Source organism: Lytechinus variegatus, chromosome 2, assembly GCF_018143015.1.
Source record: "Lytechinus variegatus isolate NC3 chromosome 2, Lvar_3.0, whole genome shotgun sequence".
In the NCBI taxonomy this organism is placed as follows: Eukaryota; Metazoa; Echinodermata; class Echinoidea; order Temnopleuroida; family Toxopneustidae; genus Lytechinus; species Lytechinus variegatus.
Window position 1 is genome coordinate 22,181,157 of NC_054741.1, and position 14,609 is coordinate 22,195,765.

At 36.0% G+C, this 14,609-nt stretch overlaps 2 protein-coding genes across 2 annotated transcripts in view; one reads left to right on the plus strand and one right to left on the minus strand.

Moving 5' to 3' along the window:
* The window catches only part of LOC121407575 (palmitoyltransferase ZDHHC3-like), a 101,578-nt gene extending 99,929 nt beyond the window's left edge, over window positions 1–1,649 (minus strand). The window contains exon 1 of the mRNA XM_041598716.1: window positions 1,505–1,649. The gene's annotated coding sequence lies outside the window, so the exon portion shown is untranslated. The remainder of the gene's footprint in view (window positions 1–1,504) is intronic.
* A 3,045-nt stretch (window positions 1,650–4,694) lies between these two features.
* Window positions 4,695–12,609, plus strand: LOC121407576 (transmembrane protein 70, mitochondrial-like). The gene is made up of 2 exons (XM_041598717.1): window positions 4,695–4,991; window positions 11,366–12,609. Exons 1-2 carry the CDS (start codon window positions 4,779–4,781, stop codon window positions 11,996–11,998), a joined length of 846 nt encoding a protein of 281 aa, XP_041454651.1. The 5' UTR covers window positions 4,695–4,778; the 3' UTR covers window positions 11,999–12,609.
* Window positions 12,610–14,609: the final 2,000 nt, after the last annotated feature.

Consider the following 14,609-nt stretch of genomic DNA (forward strand, 5'->3'; position numbering starts at 1 on the left):
TAGGAAGGTTCGTAGATAAATAAAATAAATAGATACAAACCAATTTCACCCTCTAAATATGGATTTCCTAGGGAAATCCATCCAGGTGTATAGGTCTCGCTGTATGGGAAGGGTTTCAAGGCTCCGTAGTCAGTGGTAAAAAAATGTATGTAAAAATATTTGTAAATATCATCACGGAGTTCTCAAGGCTAAAGCCATAAAGGAGGCAGATATAACCTGAAGAAGAAGAAACATTGCGCGCCCTCTTTAGGCAAAAAATTGCTGTCCCCAAAGTGGAACAGCACTGATCTCAACATCAAGAAAATGTATTTTTTTGTTTTCATCACAAAATAAAGTCTAACTCTAATTTAAACAAGTAAAAGAAGCACTTGATCAAACAATTAAAGGAAAGGGACTTTTATCGTTCGGCATGTTCGGTAATCATAGACAATTTAAGTGAATTTTACATAAAATGTAGTGAATGCGAATAGGCCTAATCCATAAAACTGTTGCATATGTTGTGCCTGTAATTTTCATGTGCTCGGCGCGTTGTCTGATGTAGTGTGTGGCTGAGCTGATCTGAGGAGTCAAGACTCAATGACTGATGCCTGCTGGATGTCTTTTCAAATATTTTTGACTCTATTTTGTCAAAACTAAAACCACTTGTTCACTGCTACCATCTAGCCTGTGGAGAATCTACAGGTAGGACTATGGTATGCCAATGCTGTATAGAGCACACACTTTAAAAAATCATTAAAATATCACTTTTGTGACCAAAATTACTTATTTCCATATAGTTTTAATTTATTTATCATTAGTAATGTGGGAATAATTTTTGTATTCACCAGAGCGCTCAAAAACTTGAATTTTGGGCATATTTTTGTGTACGCCCTCTATTGGTGGAAAGTAATATGGCAAGAAAATTTTCATTTTTTTATCTCTATTTTTAATTAAGAAAAAATGATATAAAGAATCAAATTTAAATAAGAGCCAAGCGGTATGAATTAACAGGTCTAATGGAAACTGTCAGTGTAAAAAAATCAAGCATTTGCCCCAAAGAAAAAGAGAAAATAAGCCAAACATTGCCACCTTTATTTTGTCACACATGGAGATATAACTGAGAACAAGGTTATATTATAACCTTGTTCATTGAATGAGTGATTATAACCTTGTTCATTGAATGAGTGACTAAAACTGAACTAGTGACAATGAGCGAAATTGCCTATGACGACCTCGTCTACGTTATTCACAGTGCAGTGGATGTAACTCACAATGGCAATGCCAATTTTCATTGGTTGTCCAATAAAATAAAGCATAACTTAATGTTAGAGCCGAGGTCCCTACATCATGACCGCCGATCTACCACAAAAACTTCAATGTGTGGGTCCAGAGTAAATGGCTCGCCAATCAATGCCAATGCCTGAATGCGGGCTACGCTACGAGCTATGCGAGTTGCGACGCCAGAATGGTCTTGCTGTAACTCACATCAACTAGAAAAAATAGGGAAAGAAATAAGTTTGCTTACCAATGTAGAGACAATTGTCTTTTCGATAAAACTTAAATGGAGGTTCGTTCAAAATGTTCAGAAAGTTCCTGTCTTATTCTTAAAAAGTGGCAAGTTACTGCTGTGAGCTCTGCCAGGAAGTACGAAGTTCGCCGACGAAACTCAAACTGACGTCATCAAAGCAAGTGCAGTAGATCATGCGATTGATGTCCTTTTGATGTCGCTATTGGGCGACTCGGCGGCCCAGCTCGCGCGATGGTCGCCGCACGCGGATTGGGAATAGGCCTTGACTATATATCTCTCTGGAAAACTTTGGTTTTCTTTATTTTTAGATTGTATGTCCCAGTACAATTATTTTATAAATTCCCTTCTTTTGGTTCTACAATTTAAGACATCAAATTGTAATCCCGCTTCCATACCGAGGAAGAGGAGATGTGTAAAAATTGCCTATTGTTAGTATAGGCCTACTTATGATTTTAATGATTAAAAGTTAGGCCTATATTAAAATTTTGAAATATCAAAATTCAATATCACCTGAGAGTTTGCCTAATTTGCATCCATTTCGCCTGAAGTTTTGACACCTTTTCAAAGTTAAATAGGCCTATTCTAAATCATTATATCGAGTAGGCCTATATACTACGATGTTTTTAGTAGGCCTTGTGAAACATATAGGCCTAAGTTAAGCAAATCAAAAGTGGGTCTGTGTGAGAACGAGTAGCTGATTATGAATAATACAAACGGACTTCTTTTGCAGTAATGATAGTCTGTCTAAAAGGGTTTGATGGATGCTGCCGGCCCCATTATCCCATAATTCAAGTATGGTAAGATCTGAGGATAGCTCAGTCGGTAGAGCGGGGGTTTCGGATTCCGGTGACCCGGGTTCGATTCCCAAGTGGTTCGCTAGTGCCCTTTGGTAAGGCAGATCCTCATTACCAGGTCCCTTGGAGAGGACCTTAAGCCGTCGGTCCCCTGGTTGCTTGCTCACAGGCATTCGTGCTTTCTTATCAGTCAGGTAAAACCCCAAAACCTCGGTATAACATGACAAAATGTAGCCAGGCTGAATGTAGCAGTGATGACGACGATATTGATAATGCCATCTCACATGGTATTTATAGAAAAGCTTGTTATCAACGGTAACACCGAGAAATTGAATGAATAGGCCTATTTTATGGCACTTTCTAAATGATCTAACACAAGTGTTCATGGGAAGTGTATCAATGGCATTGCTATACTAGACCATGACTTAATTGACTCTTCTCGATTGGGTGATTTTTAAAAGTCCTCTATTAACAGTATTTATTATATGGATTTAACTGCATGTTGTAGTGTGTACAGAAATAGTAAAAACATTGATTATAAACATTTACATTTTTCCATGATTCTTTGGCGCAACCAATTTGATTTAAGACCGTACGGGAGAAAACAACCCTAGAGGCGATCGAGCCTGCAAGCCGACAAAAAAAGAGTGAAGCAAGCGAGCAAAAATCTTGGCTTTTTTAGAATTATTCAAAGAGTAATATCACATTTCAACGGCACTTCACCCTTCGATCATCATTTTGTTTTCTCCTTTATATATATATATTTAAAGCAAAGAAAAGAAAAGCAAAGAACGAATGGTGAAATAATTATGATATATGATAGATTTTTGTATTAAAGAAGACCTAAATTTTTGCTCGCTTGCCACTTTTTTTCAACTTTTTATAAATTTTGCCTGATAACCATATCTGGCCCAAAATTTTTGGCTGATTAGGAAATCGAAGCAATGACCCTCATCTTTTCTTATCATCATCCATAGCATAAAATGAAAAAAAATCTTCTGAAATGAGAGGTTCTTCATGAATCAATCACCGTGTGCCAGTCCTTATCATATACACTTATAGGGGGAAATGGAATTAAATTGCTTCAGATGATAAAATAAACAAATTAATAGTGATTGTAAAATACCAACGGCTCTCTTACTTGTACTTACTATTCATATATAGGCCTATAAAAATAAAAGACTTTTAAATTAGAATTGTACCTTTCATCAAATTATTATTGAATTTGGAATATGTAATAAATCCTATCAAATGAAAAAAATGGAAAACGCAAGAAAACTATTTAGGTCCCATCCTGGAGGGGAGGGAGGATAACAATTTGGATAATCACCAAAATAGATATCACCGCTCCGATCCTGTAGAGTAAAGTAAATTACCCTAAAGTAAACAAATCTGAACTGAAATGAACTAAACTAAACAAATTAAATAAACTAAACCCGGGAACCAAACCGAACAAAACCCGATATAAAACCAAATTAACTGACAAAAAGTTTATTGTAATAATAGCAGAACAAAATGCTTAAATAAATATTCCCGGATGAATAGAACAGTTATTAGGATTTTAATTATTTGATTTGTGACGTCACATGCGCCTTCCGACATGTCAAATGGTGAAAAATCAATGGAAAAGGTTTTCTCAGAAAATTTGAAATTGTTTTTACTGTGCATTTACTATATAAATTCTTTCACACCCGTTCTTAAAACAAAAATAATTCATCACGAGCCAAATTGAAATCTATGCATTTTACATTACATAACATATGGGGCAGCTGCTCGTTCATGACGTTACCAGCCCCCAAACCCCAAATTCAAATTTCTAATAATTTCCTTAATCTTTAATGGATTTTCCTCAAACCTTCACCAATATTTTGTTTACTATTTTTCTGCTATTTTTACGACAAACCAGTGTTTCCACTTTTCCCGAAATTTGGGAAATTTCAGGAAATTTTGACTTTTTCCAGAAAAGGTTCGGGAAATGAAACATGAATTTCGGGAAATCCGAAAATTACAATTAAACAACAATTAAACGTAGAAGCTATCAATATTCATGATATTCAGGTGACATTTTAATAATGTTTTACAGCCATACGTAGCTCAAAATTTCCGCTCGCGCTCCGCGCTTGCATTTGTAATTTTGTTCCTTTTTATTTAAAGAGGGCGTGAACAAAAAAATGCTAAAATCCTTGATTAGGGCCACCTAGGCCGAATTTATTCTCGCTGTATTATGGCCCGATTTTCGTTTAAAATCAAACTTGAAAATTCCAGGAAATATCTATGAATTTCAGGAAATTTGGGATTCAGTTTCGGGAAATTTATTTTTGAGCTGTGGATCCACTGCGAGAAACCTTTTCTTCATCAGCCGAAGATGGAGACATTCACTTTGCCAAATAAACCAAGATGGCAGCTCCCATGAGCAAAATGTGAGCTCTAGTTACTACTCTGCTTTTTGAAAATCAGATAAGACTTGAAAAACAAGGATGAATAAGTACTGTTTAAAACCTTTGCAGCGGATTGCTTCATCATGTTTTAATCTGAGGCAGGCTAAAGTACAATATTCGTCATGTCTACAAGTACAAAAACGTCAACGTTGGACTTGCGGCCAAGCCCACCCCCTATCATCGCTTGGCCACCGAGACCGAGTGAGTTGTGCATACACGCCTACCATCTCCCGTGGAAATGTTCTGATCACGGTAAGTGTGCGCGTACCGGTAGATGTTTCAAGTAGCGGAAGACAGCCTTGAGCGTTGAGGACTCCATGGCATGATGATGTTTTTTTTTTATATTTTGACATACTTCTTCATCATCATCATCATTCATGGAGCCTTGAACCACCTGCCATTATGTAAGAGACTCACCAAAAAAAAAAAGATGGATTTCCCTAGGAAATCCATCTAACTTTTTTAAAGATAAAAATCAAGTAAATGGTGCCGGTGGTGATTTTATGTATTGGCTTACCTTTAGAATCCAATGTCATGAATCGATTACAAAAATCTCTAGATTTTAAAACGAGAAAAACAATGGATACGACGTACTTTTTCAGAACTTTAGTTAATAAGTCTTTGAGACAGAAGTGGATACATGGATACGTGGATACACATGGATACGAGGATACGTGGATACTACTGGGATACGTACGTGGATACGTAGGATAAGTGGATACATGGATACGATGATACATGGATACGAGGATACGTGGATACGAGGATACGGCCGGGCATCTGGGATGTTTGTGGGAAAGGGGGAAAGGAAGGGAGAGTCCAGGGTGACCAGATTTCACAAAATGAAATACGGGACAATTGACAAACGAAGATCAACAAAGAAGCCCACACAAAGTGTGGGCTTCTGAGAATCCATAGTATAATTATAAGACTTTTGAAAAAAAAATATAAAGAATTAGAAGGGAAGGTGAACGAAAGAATGAAGGAGAGAAAGAAAAGAGATGATTGGGAAGGAAAGAAAATAAAGGAAAACAGAAAAAATAACAGAAAGTTAGAATAAAAGAAGGATGAAAGAAATAATAAAAGAGATAAAAAAAAGGTTTCCGTCATTCTTTGAAATGAATGTAGAAAGAAAGAAAGGAAGGAAGGGAAGATTACTAAATGTCTGAAAGACAAAATAAAGGAGGGAATTAAAGGGGGAAAGGTGAGAAAAAGAAGGAGGAAAGAAAGAATGAAGGAAATAAACATGTTTCCTTCATTCTTTGAAAGAAAGAAACAAAAGAAAGAAAGTAAAAATAAGGGAAAAGAATAAGAAGGGAAAAATAAAGAAAGGAATAAAGAGTGGAAGGGAAGAATGAAGCTAGGAGGAGAGAACGAAAAAACTGAAGAGAAAATAATGGAAGGAGAGAAAGAACGAAAAGAAACAGGAGACGAAGAGAGAAGGATGCCAAGGTAATTATAAGGAAAGAAAGAATGAAGGAAATAAAAAAGTATATTTGATAAAGAAGGAAAGAAAGAAAAATGAACAGACAGAGAGAGAGAAAAGAAAATGTCTAGGAAAGAAAGATAGATGGAACAAAAAAGGCAAGCAGAAAGGATAGGGTATATATAAAATAAAGAAAAAGGGAAAGTTCAAACTTCAAGTAAACAAAAAAATCCAATCATCTAATAAAAATCATAATTTTATTTGGTGTTTTTTAATGTATTTTCAAAATTTTAAACATAAAATGTTTTAGAAATGAATAAAATTTCAAAGTGAAAAAATATTGTCAAACTTAAGAATTAGATGAAACATCGCGGCATCGTGCACACCAAGACTCAAAAGGAGAGCTGAAACAACTAGATCTATGAAAAGTCAATAACATGTTCCTCCGATTACATCTCCAAATCATTAATCTGAGAATCCATAGTATAATTATAAGAATTTCCCGCCGATTTTGTGATTATTTTGGTGGAAAAACTGTATGTTTGCACCATTGAGAATTTGCTTCGATCCTCCATGCCTAGCTAGTAGCCTGCCACACACAGGCAGGAGGCCAGTTCGTTTGCAATGTATTAGGTTAGCAAGAAATCACCGCAGAACTTGCAAAAGTTTAAAGTTATCGATTTAATTGTTGTCCCTGCTTCGTCAGCTGTTGGTTATTTAATGAAAATTCGCCACTTTTAAATGTATTAACTACATTTTGTTCAATATTCTGAAATACGGGACAAATAGGCGTCCCGGGAAGGGTTTGTCGGGACGCCGGGACACAGGAGCAAAATACGATTTCCACACAAAAAACGCGCTTCGGACTGATTGTGTATATACAAAACGTGATCAAAATATGAAATTTCTGATCGCAATAGGCCCTATAACATATTTTTATTCGCGCTTTGCACTCGAATCACTAAGTTTAGTCAGATAACATTCCTCTTCACCACTTCAAATAGCGCTAAGAAAGTCATGTCTTTTCATAAACCGGTCACTTTATTCAATTTTTATCTAGGTATAAATTCATGAAATATTAGAAATTACATTTCATAATAAAGAATTAAGAATAAAACGAGTCATATAGGACTAATACTTATTCGTATTTATAATCAGAACGAGACATTCACATAATAACCAACCAATGAAAGTCAAATCCAATTTGTGCTCAAAACGAAATATTATATCAAAGGCGTCATTGCATGCCGATGTTCTGTTACAAATGCAGTTCTAGTACTCCATGCTCTTTTGAAAGTCTTCTGGATGTATAAGTAGGAAGATAATTTTTTTTAAATAAGTAATTTATATGCCAATGATGCAGTATCTCATTCACAAAAATTTTATTGCACTCCCTTACTTCTTATTCCTATTTTTCTTCATTCTCTTCTCCCTCTTTTCCTTTTCTCTTCATCAAGTTCATTCTTTCTATAATTTTTGAAAAAAAAAATAAATTATACAATGTATGCCATATATTCATGCAATAACTCATTCACAAAACTTTATATTCACTCCTTTACTTCTTATTCACATCTTTCTTAAAAAAATCGGACAAAAAAATTAATTATCAGGTCAATTTTGAACTATCAAATCTCTAGTTTTAAGTTAAAAATGATAAATAGAACGACTCATATTAGATAATTCCTAATCAGAACGAGACATTCACATTGACGAATGGCTAAGATACACCCAGGGAGTAGGAATGACTGCTTAAATCCGATGACCGAATCTGTAAGTGTTTAAGTAAAATTGGTTCTTTAGCGCTTTTTAAACAACGAGATAAAAGCGCAACAAGACATAGCCCTGAATGAAATTAATTTGTTTAAAAAAGGGATTGTGATGTAGGCCCTATACGATGTGTCTCGTTGCAATCACAAGCAGGACGGGGTGAAATTAATCGTCGAATTGTAACCATGTCAAATATGTCTCTATGCGACATGTTTTGAAATTGATTGGTTATTTCAATATAACCAAAACGTCTCAGTGTGGTATATCGTTCTTAATATCCCCTTTCTTACTATTTTGTTGTTACCTGTTGCTCGTGTCTTATTACTTATCGCTGAGTTGTACATGATTGTAATTGGTTTGCGTAATATATGCAAAAACTTCAAAAGGCATAACTTTCTTATTTTACATATTTTTTGATGAAATTGGCTTGTTACTTATTTTTCTACTGATTCAAATCAATAATTTTTTGGGTATAGACTTCACCTTTTATAAGCTGCATATTCGTACATGTTATTATATTAGCCTTTACTGAAAAATCTATAATAATCCAAATAGTTTATTTATGTTTTGTTTACTGAAATCAACTTAATTAAATAAAATCAATTCTAAAAAGGATTAAAATTTATAGGTCAAATTGTAATAATATGGGCTTAGGCAATTGATACATGTTTCGCTATAAAGAGAGCAGCCAATTTGGAACAATTCACTAAAGTACCCTTTTCTATCTTTCTCTCAAGAAAAATACAAATTAAAAACGATGTAAATTATCTGGCAGAAAGGGTAATTAGGGTGTGTGATGCTTCGTTCTAAAAGTTCTTTTAGTATCATGTACTTCTTTATGTGGCTTCCATGTTCTAGAGTATCAGGAACTCCTTGATGTTCCTTCATAGTACCAAAGTATCCACGTATCAGTTTATCCGCGTATCCACGTATCCATGTATCCAATAGTATCCAAGTATCCACGTATCCATGTTTCCAATAGTATCCAAGTATCCACGTATCCGCGTATCCACGTATCCACGTATCCAAGTATCCATGTATCCAATAGTATCCAAGTATCCACGTATCCGCGTATCCACGTATCCAAGTATCCATGTATCCAATAGTATCCAAGTATCCACGTATCCGCGTATCCACGTATCCAATCCATGTATCCAATAGTATCCAAGTATCCACGTATCCGCGTATCCACGTATCCACGTATCCAATAGTATCCAAGTATCCACGTATCCGCGTATCCACGTATCCACGTATCCAAGTATCCATGTATCCAATAGTATCCAAGTATCCACGTATCCGCGTATCCACGTATCCACGTATCCAAGTATCCATGTATCCAATAGTATCCAAGTATCCACGTATCCACGTATCCGCGTATCCACGTATCCATGTATCCAATAGTATCCAAGTATCCACGTATCCGCGTATCCACGTATCCATGTATCCAATAGTATCCAAGTATCCACGTATCCACGTATCCAAGTATCCAAGTATCCACGTATCCGCGTATCCACGTATCCAAGTATCCATGTATCCAATAGTATCCAAGTATCCACGTATCCGCGTATCCACGTATCCAAGTATCCAATAGTATCCAAGTATCCACGTATCCACGTATCCACGTATCCATGTATCCAATAGTATCCAAGTATCCATGTATCCAATAGTATCCACGTATCCAAGTATCCATGTATCCAATAGTATCCAAGTATCCACGTATCCGCGTATCCACGTATCCAAGTATCCATGTATCCAATAGTATCCAAGTATCCACGTATCCGCGTATCCAAGTATCCATGTATCCAATAGTATCCAAGTATCCACGTATCCACGTATCCAAGTATCCACGTATCCAAGTATCCATGTATCCAATAGTATCCAAGTATCCACGTATCCAAGTATCCATGTATCCAATAGTATCCAAGTATCCACGTATCCATGTATCCAATAGTATCCAAGTATAAGTATTCATATCCATAACATAAAAATCTCCCAGTATCCCTGTATACATATCAACGTATATCATTCCTTAACCAAAACATAAACATCATCAACATGATTATATACCTTTGCACATGTCCTCCATCATGAGCCCCCTCATTGATCCCTTCATAAATCTTCCCTTTATAAGTCCTCTCATTATACATCTAATATTGCTGCCACTCTCTCTTATACATCAACCCCCGGGCATCAACCATATTGGACAAGTCGTGTACCCGTACTCCTTACGGGGCTATCCCCCCCCCCTATCCTTTATCCATCTCCCTATATTAATTCGTTCACGAACGTAGAGGGCGACAAAATTGCTATCATTGCACAACGGCAGCAACAATTAGGAATAGGAGGTTGCTCTTGTAATCGATTCATGACATTGGATTCTAAAGGTACTCCTATGTATTTTTACACCTTACCCCTAATGTGTGTGAAGGTTTCAAAAAATTGGTGAATGAAAATGCGAAAAAATCGAAGGTTTCTTACCAGAACGATCTCGTGTAGATCCCTCGATCTGTTTGGCAACAAAGAAAATGTACAATAGGTCTGACCCTTCAACCGCTTCGTTATGACGTAGTTATGATAAGCAAAGTTACAAAATGCTGTTTTGAAAATTATTATTTGACAAATACTAAAATTTAATACGTGATTATAAATAATTATTATAATAAAAAAATAGAAGTCACAATTGTCTTATTTATATACAATAATTGCTGCAATATAATTTGTTATAAGGAAGACATAGTCCTACATACCTGTACATGTATGAAAACATGAAATAATAATGATTTCTCAAAATAACTAAACATATGACATAAGAAAAAGAGAAAGTGGGGACATGACATCATTAGTAAAAATGTTGCATAATCATGATGGTGAGCATATACTGTTTTCACAAAATAGTGCTAAACTTTAAAATGTAATGACTATTTGTTTCAGATTTTGATGAAATTTTCATAATTTTTCTCAGTGAATAATTAGATGTACTGAATTTCAACCTACCCATTCATATTACTTTTTTTTTCAAAGTGTGATACATATAATTCTAATTGGGAATATATATTTTCAGATCTCTGTACTTTTCTGATAATTATGAGCAAACCACAAGTTAATTTTCGAAGGAAATGCTCATGTTTTGATCATTGCAGTGTCTGAACATGATTAAACACATTTTTGTACAGCTGTTGCTTGACTTTAATACACTTATTTAATGGTTATAAATGTTACATTAAATCAAGTTACCAATCATAATTTCAATGTGATTGATGATGGCCAACTACCTACCAAATAATTTCATAATTCTCTAGATTTTTTCTTTTTAATTGGGAGTGCTGAATAGTTGTTCCCCTTTGTCTTTACATGTAGCTTGTTACAAGTGGAAAATACAGGTATGTTGATATTTTCATGTACATTGAACTTGTTTAATTTCCTCTTTCAAAAGGATAAAACAAGGCAGTGGGAGCAGGTGCTACATCCTTACTTTATCGTCCCTGTTCGGCAAGCATCCTCCTCCACAGACTTTAGAGATCAAGAAGGTAGTCGCATCTCCAAGGCTTATCTTGGTGACAACTTGGGTATCTCTGTACAGAAGCATGATGGAAATCGCCTCATCTATGAAGTGCGTGGGCAGGCCATGCTCCGATTCGTGACCCTGTCGTTCTACGCTACAGCAGCAGTTGGACTGTACCTTGCGCCTGACTTCATCTCCAGTGCATTAGACAATGATGTCGTCAACACAGAGACAATCGTCAACCTGACAGCAGTGGGCTTTGCTGTGGTCGGACTTCCGACATTACTCCGCATGTTGTCAAAGAGGCTCGTCTTGAAACTGTACCACAATGAGGCCAGGGAGACGTACATGGCTGTCACTCAGTCTCTCTTGCTTACAAACAAATTTACAACTTTTTCTCTTGAAGATGTGGTGGTGAAAGAGAATAAAAGCATTTTGAGCAAAGCTTTCAATTTGACTACGTTCAAAGCAAAGAAAGACCCTATGCATGTGAATCCGTATAACTTCAAGCTTCCAAGTGACTATAATCATTTATTAGGGTACGATAAAGACTTACATGCTTGACTGTGGTGGCTTCTAAATAAGTGATCTGAATTTTGGATTGCCTACACGTAACCCCGAGTGAGTGTTTTTTTAATATTCAGGAAGCCTTTATTCGATTTTTTGTATAATCAGCAGACATGATTCATGAATTAATTGTTCTTTCAAAAGAGTACCGAAGCGAAGACGTCAGTTACCATGGTGTCATGGTGGCCTGGTTCTAAACAAATGAATTTGGAGCATGTTTCTCATACATGTACATGTGCATGAAGGAGAAAATGGCTGCTAACAGAATTTCATCGCTTGCAACCTCAGATGGTAATTTTTGCAAAGACAAATGTGTATAGACGATCATCAGCTGCAACTCTGTTTAGAACCAGCTGGTTAATTGTCATGACAGTGACGTCACACTTCGGTACTCTATATATGCATTGAACCAGTGTTGATGTCAAAGCAGTGCACATGTTTCTTTCAGAATGATGCTGCACTGACACTAGAGCTGCTCTGAGGCAAATGCCTTAATGTGTACCTTTTGATTAAACTGTTTATTCTTATTCATGTTTATTATACATCTGAGCAAGTGAAGAAAGTATTCCCCCCCCAAAAAAAAAAAAATCTTTTGACTTGAAATATTTCAAGATTTTCAAAGATTTAGCATTTGGAAAAGTGAAATTCATTCCCAGGTAGATATTCAAGGAAATATGATAAAAGAAGTGATGCTAAGAATGTTAGTGATTTCTGAACTAATTTTTATGAATTTCTCCAGCTCTTCCACCCCCATTGAAGTTCCCTTTACAACACATAAAAATGGGTCATTTACATGTCATTTTTAGTGTTCCCACTGCATGGGAATAGCTGTCTCCTGAACCATGCAATAACAAATTTTGTGCACATTTTATGCATTAGAGTGCAATATGCAAAATTAAATGTCTGATATATTGTGATTAATCACAATGCCTAAAATTATACTGGTGGGTGTTTCATAAAGCTGTTCGTAAGTTAAGAGCGACTTTAAGAACGACTGATGAACCTTTCTTACGCGCTTATCCATCACCAATGAATATACCATTTTCCAAAAGAAAGGATCACCAGTCGTTCTTAAAGTCATTCTTAACTTACGAACAGCTTTATGAAACACCCACCTGGGCCCCGTTGCATAAAACTTTTGCCGGAGTTTTTTTACGGCAAAAAATCAGAAACTACGGCAAAAAAAAATTTGCCGGAGTTTTCCATTGCATAAAACTTTGCCGGAGTTTTTTTACGGCAAAACTTTTAAAAAACTCCGGCAAATCAAGTGGGTTTTTGCCGTAGCTCCTGTACCAACGGCAAAGTCCTAAAAACTCCGGCAAAGTCCTAAAAACTGCGGCAAAACTATTTCAAGGCAGCTGCTCAGGATCTGTCCCAAGTACCATGTACAGTATTCACCTGTCTACGGCTTCAAGAATAATTAGAACGTTGACATAAGCCTTATATAGGCTACGCAATAAGGTAATTACAGAAAATTTCATTTAATTTAGTAAAAATAGGGCCTAGGAATGTCTAGATTTTAAGTGAAGTGGGGGAATAGTTGGTGGTTTAATTTTTTAAGATATATCAACCCTGTGACAGGACAATAAATAAAAATCTTAGATAGAATCTAGTTTAACTTTAAGTAAATCTATATGATTACAGTGTTTTTTGAAAAGTTATGATGTGAATAGATCGATGCAGTTGAACTTAACCCTTTAAATTATTCAAAACATAAGGCTTTAAAGTTGAACTTGAACTTGGGCAGTCTGCTCTTTTCTTTGCTACCGTGACCTTTATCGCCAAAGCCTCCGGCTGGCGAGCTGGCCGCTGGATCAACCTCCATGCGATATGCGACGATGTGTTGTTGGAGTACCTTCTAAGCCGCCTCTATTTTTGCTGTTTTTTACCATTTAACCACCTTTACAAATCCAAATATTTACAAGTTCCATAAGACATACCCAGAAATACTACCCTAAATCAACTGAAATACTCAGAAGTATGAGCTAACTTTATTTTAACAATTGAACAGACTTGTACTGCAAGTTCAATTTTACGAGGAAAACTTGAATAGCAGTCGATACGGCCTAGTCCCACACTTGCAAAAATAAGTTGGAACTTCAAAGTAAGATAAGGACGCGCTCACTGGACATCTTAATTTCTCACCTTTGCCAGTCTCATTTTTCTTTAACAGGTCATAAAAACTGGGTGATGATTGAGAAGGAGGGGCATGCTGGAGGAGGTCTATCTTTCACTAAAAACAGACCTAACTTATCTTTTTCTTCCCCGTCGCTCGGCTCGCTCCAGTCCATGACAGACGACGATCGAGCACGTAAACAAAAGGGAAAATGAAATATCCGACTGATATCAAAACTTACACTACAGTGACCCGAAATTTGTGTGGATTCCTTTTAATTTCACACTTGTGTATACATGTGTATAATAGAATGCTGGGAATAAAATGTAGTAAAGTAAAAAAAAAAAAAAAAGCCATCATCGAAAGTTCCTTAAGAAAAATGAACGGGAACTGAGAGCTATGTTTTTTCTTTTTTTCTACATTTGTGGTTGCTTTATAAAACCCCGGGAATAAAACTAAATTAATGATATGATGGGACCAAACTGTCCAACA

What these genes read in the sequence shown, in the direction of transcription:
- LOC121407576 (XM_041598717.1), top strand. Translation starts at nt 4,779, where the DNA reads ATGAATAAGTACTGTTTAAAACCTTTGCAGCGGATTGCTTCATCATGT. An exon ending in GTGGAAATGTTCTGATCACG is followed by an intron (nt 4,992 to 11,365) that starts GTAAGTGTGCGC and finishes CTCTTTCAAAAG; the next exon opens with GATAAAACAAGGCAGTGGGA.